Genomic DNA, 14,699 nt, shown 5'->3' with positions numbered 1-14,699 from the left:
TTAGTCTATATTGCAATACTATTTCACTCTATTGCTGTTTTTATTTGATGTATTTTCATCAAATAAATGCAGCCTTGGTGAGAGTAACATTAAAATGTGTTCCTATAGTGAAAATTACTATTTGTACTAATTAAGAAATATGTATATTTGCTCCACTATATCATTGTCATCATAGAAACTTTCACAAAATAAAGATCTCAACTTATAAATTAATTTGTTTCAAGACAAATAGTAAGGTCTTAATTAACAGTGACTCTTCAGTGCCATTTAAATCCCTTAACAATTTACTTAATTAACACTTATTATGCTTCCAGTATGATAATCAGCTACCCATTTAAAAAGGATCAAGGGTCTTTTGCTTTGGGTTATTTGGGGTTACCACTGATGTGAGTTTAAATGTTCCCAGAGGTAATGCATTTTATTTGAACAGGAAAATAGTTTGTTCATTAAACACAAACACATAGTCCTGTTGTTCATCAATAACTCCCTCCAGATCGAACAGAATAACCCCAGGTCTAGAGCACTGATGTACAATAGCTATCTTTATATTATTACAGTAAAAAAAACAAAAACGAGAATTAGAACGGGAATGAGCGCTTTCCATTTATACGCCCAGAAATTAGAGATAATATAACAATATGACATTTCTCAAGGTTGTTTTTTGTACTTCTGCTTTAATGCCCGTGTCATTTATTTGTGTTTTTGATGGTTGTGTGTACTATTGTGTTTTTCTTTAAAGATCACCTTTCAAATCACTGTTGTATGTAGGATTCGTAGAAATATCGAAATTGCTATTTCATTTGTTTTACTGTACAAGAGTGACAGTTACTCTTGAATGCATTTCTATGTAACGGGTTTCATTGTCTGCCAAAAAAAAAAAAACTCATTTCTACTAAGTACAAAAAACAGTGCTTTGTTTTTATAGGGGACGTACCATTCAATATGCACACCTCATATAAGCTATACAAGGATCTCATTTCTAATAATTCGAGAAAACCAATGGTCAGTTCTTATAGGGGACGTCCCATACAATATACACACTTCATATGAAACCATTTTGCTGTGGCGTTTTGGAGATATGGAGCATTATTAGAGGGCTATAAGGATCCCAAACACAAACTGACCATTAACTTCTTTTACTTATTAGAAATGGGGTCTTTATAGTCCTCTAAATTGTAATAATGTCCCATATCTCAAACTCTGCAGTGAAATGGTTTCACACAGGTGTGCATATTGAATGGATTACCCCCTAAACAAATGAAAAAGCAATTCAGGTACAGTATTTAGAAAGTCTAAATACTTAACTATGTCTGTTTTCTATGAATCCTGCTGTAACTCATCTCTTTGTATTCACAACACGCTTGAGAAAACAACTCAATGCAATCTACAAACATGAAGTGCACCGTTCCTGCAAATGACCTCCTTTTAGAAAACAAGTTATCTAGATAATTTAGCCTTGAATGTACAAATGGCAACAAAAAGCGCCTACAAACAGAGCTCATTAATTAAACCTTAGAAACCCTGAGTCTCATTACAGGTTCTTCAGGTCAATGTTTGGGTTTCTAAATAAAAAACCCAAAAGTTGTTTGTGGAAATGATTATTTTAGTGGATTTTATTAATTTTATTATTACGTTACACATTTATTTTGGAAACGCTGTACTGTCAGTTTTTAATTAGTTAAGTAAGGGATAATGTACATCCAGCCAGTTGTTATCTAAGCAATAAATGATTTAAGACAAAAATCTTTTAAAATCTTACCAGTTTGTTAGTTATCTTATTAAATAATGTCTTGACTGACCAATCAGAATCAAGCATTCCACTGTCCTGTAATAACAGTTAATGCATCATACATCATAAATTAATCATGAACAACAATTTGTACAGTATTTATTTCACAAATCTATTATTGTTCATTTTTATTTAATGTTCATTCGTAATGCTTTAATGTTAATTTATACTTGAAATGTAACCGCTTGAAATGTAAAAAATGTATTAGTCTATGCACAAACTATTATACATATAATTAATAAATGCTGTAGAATGTAATGATACCTAATACATTACCTAATGTTAATAGAAACATATTGTAAAGTGCTTTTCCCCTTCCTATTTCCTAATAGCGACGTGTGTAATTTTTGTGTCTCTAGTGGCACCAAGCTGAATTGCAAAAATAATCACTTCATTTAATGGAAGCAGAAATGTTTTCAAACTTATAAATGTTTCTACTTTCACTTTTGTTTAATTTAATTTGTCCCTAATTAATAAAAGTAATAATTTCTTAACATGTCATATAGTTTATAGCTATACAACTTTTTTTTCTTTTTTTTTTTTTGCAATCAGCATTTTATTATTTCTTAGATTTAATTTCTTTATGTTGTTTTTTGCCATCTCAGTTGCTTGTAAATAAAGGTTCAGTGTTGATTAGACATCTAATTCAGCGTTATGCCACAGAACCTTGCTGTAATTATATTATCTTTATGATTATTCGTTCCGAGCGCTGTTTTCTTTCACTTGGAAGAGCTTCTTAATACACTGAGATTTTTGAGTCAGATAAGTTCAAACAGAAACATGAAGCTGTTGCATCAGTAAGCATTTAGAATAGATTTGTTGTTATGCCAAACCAACCGAGTCACTCTGTGCACGTGAAGAAGGCACACAAAGACAAGCAATGGCTTACTATTACAGTAGATGAATGTTAAAATGAAAGAAACACAGCTTGATCGGTCCAAGAGCTGCCCATTCAGACAGGTTTGTAAAATGACCAACTCTTTGTTTTGGTTTTATTCCTCATTTAAAGACAAGATCTGAATTGATGATGCCCCAGTGATGGACTGGTGTTGAAGTATTTGGTCTGCCAACAGTTTTAGAGAAACAGACACCTAAAAAATGCCAGACAGTGCATGCAAACATGTTTGAAAGTTTAGGGTTGTTTTTGAACTCTCTTCCGCTCACCAATGTATTTGATCAAACAATAAAAATAGCAAAAATATGAAATGTTATTTCAGTTTAAAAAAAAAAAGTTTTATATTGTAATATATCATGAAATGTAATACACCATGTATTTTCAGCATCATTACTCCGGTCTTCAGTGTCACATGATTCTTCAGAAATCATTATAATATACTGATTTACTGCTCAAGAAACATTTCTGATTATTAGCAATTCTTATTTGTAACATTATAAATGTGTTTACTGTTGCTTTTTACAAATATAATGCATCCTTGCTAAATAAAAGTATTAATTTCTTTTAAAAGGTCAGACCCCAGACTTTTAAAAGCCAGTGTAACAAAGCAATATGTGATCATTGACAGCTAGTTAGTTTGATGCACTGCAGCAGGACTGAGTTCTGTATCCTGCTCTACAGGAAGTAAAGCTCCTCTGCGCTCCAGCAAATCCCAGCTGTCCTCATGGAAACCAGATACGGGATCCTAATGGGAGCCAATCTCTTAGTTAGCGTTTGCACTGAAAACCGGCTCAAGAAATTGAGTTTTACAGAGTGAATGAACAAATCATCAGCTAAATCCCAGACAAAGCAGAGGCACAAACAATTAAAGTTAACTCTATAAAACTGGATTCTTTTGTGTTCTATTTAGTAAATGAGTTCTGATACAGTACTGGTCAGATGTTTGGAAACATAATGGGTCTCATTCATGAAACATTCGTAAATATACGAGTAAATATCTGAGTGATTTGCGCGTAAAGAGAACTTCCCGAAAACTCTTCTCCTGATTCACAAAAACTTCGTAAACGTCAGATGTGATAGTGAAATGTGTGTGTGTGTTAATGAATTCCAATCAGTCGTAAATGGGACACGCGTGCACGCTCACTCTCCATTACCATAAATCACGCCCATTAAATCCGACTGACAACTATATATGAGCATCATATTACCAAACGAAGGATTTCAACATGTCTTCTCAAAAGCGACTGAAAAAGAAACATTTCTCAGCTGCAAAAATTGAAGTTTTATTATCAGAAGTTCATTCAAAACGCCACATTTAATTTTCAAGCGTACTAGTGGCGTATGAGGTCCTAAAAAAAGAAGTTTGGAAGCATATTACAGATCCTATTACTGGCTCTCATAATAAAAGTTAAAAGAAAAACCTTATGTAATTAATATATATAATATTTTTTTTCAAAATGCTGTGTAAATATGTACCCGATTAAGGTGAATTAAAATGCAGCCGTATTAATGAGCAAAACGTTCAGACGTTAAACGCACTATTTACGCGTGGCTGGGAGCAGGTGTAGATTTCTTTCGTACCAACTAACATTTGGAAAATACGAACGTTGTAATGAATCCGAAAATTTACGCCAAAACCACTTTACACGCGATTTACACAAAAATTCGTTCTGCTCGTGTTTCATGAATGAGACCCAATGATTTTAAATGTTTTTAATGAAGACTCTTCTGCTCACCAAGGATGCGTTTATGTGCTCTAAAATACAGAAAAACACCAAAAAATGTGAAATATTATTACATTTTGATGTAGCTGTTTTCTATTTAAATATATTTCAAAATGTGATTTATTCCTGTGACGCAAAGCTGAATTTTCAGCATTCTTCAGTGTCACATGATCCTTCAGAAATCATTCTAATATGGGTTTTGTATATTAGTAAACACATGAAATACACTAGCTGATTAACCGGATCCAAAGCTTTCTATTCAGATTATTAAAAGCTTAATGATGTTTCATGTCATGTGATTTATGGAGGCATATGTTGAGTTGGAGGTGTGTAGTGAGTGTCTGGCTGTGTAGTTGTCTGCTGACTGATGGGAAGCGTTGGGCAGTAACAAATGTCCAGTGTGCGATGGTCATTTGATGTGGAAGATATTTGATGAGGCTCATTAATCATGTTAGGTTTTTAGGACCTGAGTCGATGTTTCTACAAAGAGCAGGTCAATAGAAAAGCCTTCTGAAGGATCCCTGAACGCAATCCAGGAGCTGTGTTTGTGTTTGTGTTCAGTGTCGAGGAATGTTACTTTTAAGTTATGAGTTATATTATTGCATGACCAATAATGTCAACTTGTTCCTTTTATTTCGTATTTTACTTGACTCGACTTTACTTTATGCAAAAAGGCACATTGCAAGTCCATACATGATATTTGTTGTCATTGTCTAACAGACAAAATGTTGTTTTATTTATTTTGTTATTTTTATTTATAATACATTTTATTTTATTTTGATGGAAAAGCATATTGCAGGTCTATACATCATCATTTGTTGCCGCTGTCAAACAGACTTTTTATCATGCATAACCACTGACACTAGCAAACACATTTGCAAAATGGTATTACTTGATAACAAAGATTAAATCGTAGAAGCAAATTTCTAGATTCTGTCTCATTTGTTTATCCACTTTGATATTCTGTAGAGCATAGATGAAATATCTGCTTCAGGAAACAGGAAGAGAGAGGGATGACAAGGAGACCTTTGGGTACATTTCAGCATGCACAGAGGTCTGATTAGCTACTTGCAGAGTATCTTTCTCTTTCCACAAAGTAAACCCTGGAGGTTTCATGGGTAGCTTCTGTTGGGCTTTAGACAAACCCCCTGGACAACCAAGTGCCAGAGAGTCTAATCTAAAAATCTACTGAACAAACACTGTAATATACGGAGGAAATATGAGTAAGGCAAAGATAAACTCACTTTTATGTTTATATATAATAGCACATTATAAACAACAAATATTTACCAAAGTTCTTTACACTGGTACTTTACTCTTTTCTCTCTCTCTCTCTCTCTCACTCACACACACACACACACACACACACACACAGATGCCAGGCTCCTCCACCACTCGGTCAGTTCTAGCACTCACTCCTGCACCAGATTAATCCTCAATCACCACATATAAGCACACACCTAGTCTTTTTGGGCAGCGGACTGATCTCAGCGTTTTCATGTTATACTCCAAAGCTCCTATCTCCAGTGTTTGCCCAGCTCCTGTGTCCTTGTGTTGCCCCAGTCTGTCTCCGTCGTGTATATACTCTTACCTGGACTCCCTTCAACATCTAGCCGAGTTGTGTGCTCCTCACTAACTCTGTTCTCTGTTCCGTGTGTCCAAGGTTTCTTATCAGTCTGCAAGGCAGTACGAGTCTTATTTCAGTATTCATCCATTCATCCTGTGCTAAATCAGCTCTACTTACCTCCATCTGTTGTTTACATATTGTTGCAATTAATTATTTAAACAGATATCTGTCAACCTGAGTTATTTTATTATTATTTTTTATTCTGCACCCCTTGCAGAATAATTTCAGCAATTTTGTTTGTCTTGTGGACTAAATGTAACAAATATTTTATGTAAACTTACTCGGGACAGTATTAAATTAAAAATAACATGCATTTTGTATGATCTCTCTTATTTTGTTAACAACTCACATTTCACAGATTCTGCAAGGGGTTCACAAACTTTCAAGTGGCACTGTGTATATATATATATATATATATATATATATATGTCATGTGGTATATAACATTAAAGTATAATCATAAACCTTAAATTCAGTTTGATTAATTTCTTGTTTTTTGTAATATACCTGCCATACAATTGTCAATTTCTATATTGTCATTCCTTACCTACATATTTGTGTGTATATATATATATATATATATATATATATATATTTTTTTTTTTATTATGTGTTTTTTGTTCTGTCGCTGTCATTCTGTTGCACTGCGGAGCTTCTATCATGAAAACAAATTTCTCATATGTGTAAACATACCTGGCAGTAAAGCTCTTTCTGATTTATAGTGACTTTTTTTGTTTTCGGGAACGCTTTACAGTATCAAATTTGTTATCACCAGCTAATGCATCAGGATTAATAATGAACAATGGTTTTTACAGCATTTATTAATGGTTTAATTTGTAGTAACCTAGGTTAATTCATATTAACTAGTTTTATTATTGAATTTATAATTTCTATTAATATTTAGCATATGTAGAAATTAATATTAACTTATTGCCAAATGCATGAACTGATGTTTATAAAACATTGTAAGATGTTGTAATACGGTATATATACTGTATATATATATATATATATATATATATATATATATATATATATATATATATATATGTTATATGTCTCCAGTGGCCACAAATGGAATTGCAAAAAAAAAAACTGTTCTCAGACACACGCCTTTGTATTTTTGAAATTTCAGAGGCTTCTTCAAATGTCGTGTTGTGATTCCCCCCCTGCAGATCTTCCACATGACGTACGACCTGGCGAGCGCAGTGATGCGGATTATTAACCTGATAGCGATGATGCTGTTGCTGTGTCACTGGGACGGGTGTCTGCAGTTTCTGGTGCCCATGCTGCAGGACTTCCCCTCCGACTGCTGGGTCTCCCTCAACAAGATGGTGGTATGTTTTTAACTTTCCATTTTTATGTTTTCACGAATGCACGACTGTCTGCCAGGCTGACTCGGTGTGTACCACGAAACAATCCTGCACCCTGCAATGCTAATATTATAAAAATTGGTTCACAAACCGAATATCCAAGTAGGGTAATAGAGTTGAATGAAACTGAATTACATTAACCTGAATCTATTTGCTGATTTTACCTGAGTTTTATTGACCAGATAAATGAAGATTCAGATATTGTCTGCTACATTCAATAACGTTTATCCTTTCAGGATTAAATTTGTCTACATCCTGCACAAGAAGAAGACTTTATTTCTCAGAGGTTGTTCTTTAATAGCTCGGGAGACTTAATGTTTTCAGTTTTTGTGTTAAGTGGCTGTCAAGGTAAAAATATAGAGATATACTTCAACTCAGATCATTGATTGAGTTCATATTGACTCTAGAGGAGACACTTGAGATTACAGGAGGCTTTCTTTCAGGAGACAAACGTTTAAGAAGCAGGAAACTTTAAGAAAATTATCTTGTTGCCTAGAAAAGCAATTGAAGTATTTGAGATATTAAATTGTTTAGACATTATGTTTAAGATATAATGTATCTGAAAACCTGAGCACATTTTGAGACATTGTTGAAATCTCATCTGAAACTCTAGAGGAGATATGTGCGAGGTTACTGAAGGTTTTCTTTAAGACGGATACATCTGAAAAGGAGACGACTTCGGAAAAGTCACAATTTGTGCTCCATTTAAACTCATTGTTATCTAGGAGAAACAATTGAGGTTAACATTTTTCGAGATTATGTTTAACCTCTGTATTGTTTTGCAAATCTGAGCACAGTTTGAGACATTGTTGAGATCTCTTCTGAAAGAGGAGACACATCTGAGAACCAGAATATTCCCAATTTGTTCTACATTTATTCACATTATTGTCTGGGAAACAAAAATTGGGAAACATCTGAGAAGATATCATATAGATCTTGTTTGTGATTCTTTTCTGTGACAGACAGTGAGGACTTCATCAGAGTATACTATCGGTTAAATGATTTTTCCATGTTTCTGTGTTTTCTTTCAGTTTTTTGTCTTCTTTCATTGAGTTTTCCACACTGTGCTCTCTACTGAAGTGTGTGATGAAACTATATGAGTAAGTGTTGTTGCTCGGCTCTGGGCTGTTTGGTGTAGATGAGATGAGACGGGGTGATGGCAGTGGACATAAAAGTGTGTGTGTGTGTGTGTGTGTGTGTGTGTGTAAACGTTCAGGTTTAGAGATGTGCCAAAGCAGCTGTGCTCTTTGTACATCTCTCAAACAGACATGAAAGAACCAGACACCAGACACACTCTCACACAAACCCCTGATACTAAAACATTTGGATGGTTCACACGAAAATGAAAATTCAGCTGCTGTATATTCACTCTTATGTCGTTCTGACCCCATATGCTCTTTTTTTTACACAACAGCTGATCTTAAAGAGTTCAGCTTCTTAAAGTTAACGTACACAGTACGTAAGTGAAGTTTGTCAACTTTGCTAAATAATCTCTTCAACCACATGTTCTCAAAACCCCCTGCAAACACACGGAAGAAAATCCTATATCAGCAAACCTGAATGTGCAACAAGTTTTATTGAGCCTATCAAATTAAAATAATTATGTATCAATTGTAAAATGATTATTTCAGAAATAATTATTCTTAATTGCCCATTTTTCTAAAATAGCATTTAAATATTTAGCAAAAATAATATTGGTACTCTGTATTCATAATTTTTTAATTTTTTTTAATTTTAAAATATTTCAAATATTTCCCATACTTGACATTGGAAATGAATGACTTGCAGTCAATTTTTTTCTGGTCTTTTTGTTTGAGATAGTGTAAAGATGTATGTCAATAAGTATATAGGCTCAAATTGTAATGCATGCTGACGTTAAGATTTCATAATTACATTTTTATAGTGTTCTAGTTGATGTGATGCTGATATCAGTTTGTTTGTTGTGTTGTGTAATGGACGTTATTGCTGTTGTTTTCACTCAGTCTCTGTTGGTACTGAAGGTTTGTGATGATGTCACACGTCCCTCTGGAGATCAGAGAACGAGTGAAGGATAGAGAGAATGTAAGATGGCAGAGAGGGCAGAAAGAGAGGAGAATTACATAAACCGATGCAGGAGGAAAGAGCAGTTTCACATTCGTAGTGTAAGGTCACAGTTAAAATGCATTAGAAATGGCACAATGCAATTTATTAACACTTACATTTTTTTTCTAATAGAATGCTTAAAATAGAATAAAAATTACATTTAAGAATCACTCTTAAAATGGAAAAGACACTATTTCATTACATGACCTTTATTAGTTAAAAATATTTTTATTCATGTCATTCAGTGTAATATTAAGTGAAAAAGTTCAATGTGAAAAAAGACTCGAGGTCTGTGTGAATTAAGCTTATGCTGTAATAGATATGAGCTAATAAGACATACATGAACCATAGTTATTTAATTTAACAATTAAATGGCAACCAAAACGGAATAACTGTGATAGTCCTCTCTGAATCTGTCAGGAAACAGGAACATGTCACTGAACACGGTAAGTAAATAAAGTGGAAAACGGAGGCTGGAAGAGATGCAGGCTTTGGTCTCTGGAGAGCTTCTACACTGAGTGCTTGACATCTCGTATTATTAGTGTGTGGTGCGCATACAGAAACAGACCATCCATCTTCAGTAACGCATCCTAAAGGACGTCATTGATCTTACTGGAACTGCACACGCACATACCGGATCAACATGGAAACTTCTGTCAGTGTGTGAAGACTAACATTGATGGATAGATTAGCATTTGGATAGTTTCTGTAACTCTCAATACAGTTCATAATATTAATGTAGTAAGATGTTAGGTTTTGTAGTTACATGTTGCAAACAGCAGGGAAGGAGATCACTGCATGGAAAATCTTTTGAATTATTGTTCTTATGTGACTTATTATCTTCTCAGGGAGGTTGAAGATATTGGTGATAAATCAAAGCATGCCGTGGCATCTGAAACTACACATGCAGTGAATCATCTGTAAACAAATGCTGATGCACTGCTGTGTGTGTGTCTCTGTCTCTGTTGCTCGGTGCTAACATAAATCTATTAGGATAGCAGGAAGTTGAGGATACGCTAACATCAGTAGACACATAGCTGGAGGGTTTAAACATATACATAAAGAATAGTCAGGGATGCTCGTTCAGAACATGCAATAAAGTGTGTGTGTTTGTGTGTATATATTAGGGATGGAATGGTACACAGATGTCACAGTTCGGTACGTACCTCGGTTCAGGGGTCACAAACAGATACGATTTCGGTACAGCAAAAAAAAAAAAAAAAAAAAAGACTGTTTCTTTAATTTTATTTTGAACAGACACTAGTAAAAATTAAAGACAAATTTCACCTAGATGTGAAAATACTAAACATTATTACATTCTGTTAAATATACATAATCTGCAGCACATGAACAAGGGACACATAACATAGCCATTATATGCTGAGTTTCAGCTCATTTTCATTGACAGGCTTAATTTGTTCACAGAAAGGAAACTCAAATGGCGGAAAGCAACATATTATTGGTTTTCTTTATTTTACAAAAGCACAATGTTTTGTTTTCAGTGTAAGTGGACACAAATAAAAGCAGACGTTTATACAGTGATTCTTTATTTAAAAGACAATAAGTGTTTAAAGTTGATTCTGCTGGTATAAGGAAACAGTTGAAATGATTGTGCGGGCATGCGCGCACACACACACACACAAACACACACACACACACACACACACACACACACACAAACACAAAACACATCAGTTCCAGCATTGCTAACTTGACAGCACAGTTGGCACTTTATTGAAATAAAATATAGTGAACCAAACATCAGCACACCTGCCTCTGTGTCGCCGTTGGAACTGAAGTACAAAGCTTATAATTTACATAATAAATAATAGTTTACCATTCAGATTCGTTGCACTGCAAATATGAAAACATTATAGAATATTTGGATTTGTGCTGAATGAGAGAGGTAAGTAGTGTATATGTATTTGTGTGTATATATTTAAAATAATCAAATGGGGGCTCGTTCGGGATACTGACATAGTATTGCTTGTTATAAGCATGAATGTGTATATATCTGGCAATAAAACTATAATAGTTTGGGGTCAGTAAGATCCCCGTAAGTCCCTTTTGTAACATAATGTCACATTTGATCAATTTAATGCACCCTTGCTTAATAAAAGTGTTATGTTTGAAAAAAACAAAAAAAAAATTGGACAATCTTACTGTCCCCAAACTTTAAAAAATGTTTACTGTATATAGGCTAAAAAGTATATATAAGTCTCAGCTTTAATTGTCTGATCTAATTAAATGTGATCCGTTTTTGTGTGGTGTGTCTGGCGTTTATATACTTTGTGTGTGTGTGTGTGCTCTTGTTTTAGTGACATATCAGGACACAACTCTGTATAATGACATGGGTATGACACAGGTATTACAAGGAGAGGGTGACTTATGAGGACATAACCTATGTCCCCATTTTTCAAAACGCTTATAAATCATACAGAATGAGTTTTTTTGAGAAAGTAAAAATGCACAAAGTTTCCTGTGAGGGTTAGGGTTAGGTGTAGGTTTGGTGTAGGGCCATAGAATATACAGTTTGTACAGAATAAAAACCATTACACCTATGGGATGTCCCCCCTTTTTCACAAAAACAAACATGTGTGTGTGTGTGTGTGTGTATGTTTAGACTCAGATGTGGATTAAACACAGTATGTTATTTCTCTCCCTCTGAGAAAAACCCTCCAGAGACTCAAAGATGCTCTCAATCCTCTCACTGTACATGCTTTCAGCCCTCCTGGGTAAAACATGCAGCTAACATGAGTTTCTGAACGCTCACATTATGGGCTGCTTCCTAGAATCCATTTTAATCAAGGCTGACTGCTCCTTAGTGCAAAATGTGTTATTTTTAATGCCAGAATACATAGTTTACATACATCATTTGTTTAGTTAACATGAAAATCATTTACGTTTCCTGATCATATCTGAAACTTAATGCCTCACCTCTAGTATGACTTTTGTATTCGGATGACTTCACCTTATTTTCAACTCTTATTTTCATTCCTTCCCTTTCAGCCACTTCAAATAATAACCTCTGTAGTCCCATTTAGACACTTATAAGTAACAACCTTCTTCAAGACAAGTAAAACAAAAGTAACAAGGATGCTTTACTGATGTATTTTGTGTTACATATGAGAAACTACTTATTACTGGCCAAATATAATCTTGAATTCTTTGTAAGTCATTTTTGATCAAAACATCTGCCAAATGCACGAATGCAAATGTATATAGATGTACTACTTTTTCTGCAGGGTGGGCAATATGACAAAATCTCATACCATCTTAGATAACAATATATTTTGAATGTGACTAATGCATCAGAAGTGACATCGACCATGATTTTTGAACATCTCTTTCTTGGCTGACTTTGTGATCAGACTGTGTTTTTCAGGCAAGTATAACTAAAAACCATTTGGAACCATTTACAAATTTTGGCCGACAAAAATATGTAATTTTTTAACTGCTGTATCTTTCAAAAGGTCAAAGGTCAAGAGGGGACCAATAACCTTTTTGTGTCATACAGAACAGAAACCTAACCCTGCTTTCTTCTGTAATTTACTCGCCATCTGAATGTATTCCTCCTGAAGAAGAGACACACATATAGTATCATTACCGCAGGAAGCTTTTCCGCCTGACTGCCGCATTCATTTTTCAGATGAAAAACCGCAGTGACTTGGTCAGACGTGGAGATGAATGGCTCAGTGAATAGATGTTGGATTGTCTTGGCGGAGATAAAAAACATATATCATCCAGCATCTGGTGTCTGGGGCCTGGGCAGCAGCGCGTGTCGAGGACTGCTGTACGTTTAGATTAGCTATTGTAAATAGAGTCAGAGCAGGCTGGCGGCCCGGCTTCACTATTACAGGCAGAATCCAAGAGTCTCAGCTTATCGGCCACAGGGCATGCGTGTCTGTATGGTTAATGAATGTCTTCCCATAATGCCTCTTGCCCTATCACTGCAGACCAGGGCATGAATGAGCGAAGGAATGAGGAAGTGATCAAGAATGTGTCTCCCTTTCCCTGAGGCTCATTCACTCCTATTTTCTCTTCCTTTTTTATATACTTTTTCTCAATTTCATACCTTTTAATATTGAAAGGTATTGCAATAAGCCCATGGAAGGAGTCTAGACAGCAAGCTGGAGAAGTGGATTGTGTGTGTGTGTGTGTGCATGCTCAGATGTGTGCTGTCTTTATGGCTACTTCATTTCTGAATTTCTGTTATTTTATTATTGCATTATTTTTCTTTTCATTCGTTTGTTTGTTTGTATGTTATTTAATTAAATTCTATCATTTATTTAATTTAATTTACGGTAGTCTTTTTTCATTAATTTCATTTAATTTCAATATTCCTATTTATTCATCCATTTCATATTATTTTATTCCGTTGTTTATTTGTTATTTATTTATTTATTTATTTATTTTCAATTCCAGAAGGTGTATTTCAGGGTTCGGCTTAGTTTAGTTACAGTTGGGAAGTCCTTGCAAAGGATATTTGTATATTCAGAATAGCATACTACTCAGATTACTGGCAAGAAAGCAAGCAAGCAATAAATGAATAAATAACCTTAAATGCTCTGTAAGTAATTTTGGATTACATATGTCAAATGCATGAATGCACCTGTATGTAAATGTTCTATTTTTTGCTGTAGGGCGGATGGTATGACCTAAATCTAAATGTCACAGTATGAGTAATCTTAAATGACAATATATTTTGTGATCTGCCAAATGTTATGACTTTTGCATACAAAATTGTATAAAAAAATGCGAAATAACACTTACGATTTAGCAAATGAAAAATGGACATTAAACATGCAACATACTGTGATCATGTGAAAGCATAGCGTTCTATTGTTTGAAAGTTATAAGTATGTGAAACAATTTGTATTACTAAACCAACCAGTAGATGCACAGTATGCTAGGATTGCAACACAATATCTCTTTCTGTGGATGTGTCTTTTGCTCCAGTGTGGACTCTCTACTTCTTGTGTTTAAGGCAAAGTGCTCTCAACTCATGTATAATTCAGCCCTGTTCACTCCAGTGTTCCTACAGTGACCTGCTCCCTCTGTCTTTCCCCACACATTCCCTATTTCTCATTTTTTCATTTCTCAATCCTTTTCTTCTTCCCTTTAACTTTGCATGCCACCGAAAAAGTCTTTGGGGAGAAAAGTATGCAGGCTATGTTTGCACTCCATAATGCATACTGTGGGATCTGAA

The 14,699-nt window shown here is 34.5% G+C and overlaps 1 protein-coding gene across 1 annotated transcript in view; it reads left to right on the top strand.

The window, feature by feature from the left end:
* Positions 1-14,699, top strand: part of LOC127937753 (potassium/sodium hyperpolarization-activated cyclic nucleotide-gated channel 2-like) — a 45,265-nt gene that overhangs the window by 6,869 nt on the left and 23,697 nt on the right. The window contains exon 3 of the mRNA XM_052534302.1: positions 7,211-7,372. Coding sequence (XP_052390262.1) covers positions 7,211-7,372 — 162 coding nt within the window. The remainder of the gene's footprint in view (positions 1-7,210; positions 7,373-14,699) is intronic.

Source organism: Carassius gibelio, chromosome A2, assembly GCF_023724105.1.
Source record: "Carassius gibelio isolate Cgi1373 ecotype wild population from Czech Republic chromosome A2, carGib1.2-hapl.c, whole genome shotgun sequence".
Classification (NCBI taxonomy): domain Eukaryota; kingdom Metazoa; phylum Chordata; class Actinopteri; order Cypriniformes; family Cyprinidae; genus Carassius; species Carassius gibelio.
The sequence above is the reverse complement of the archived record's forward strand: the minus strand, read 5'-3'. Positions and strand labels throughout refer to the sequence as shown.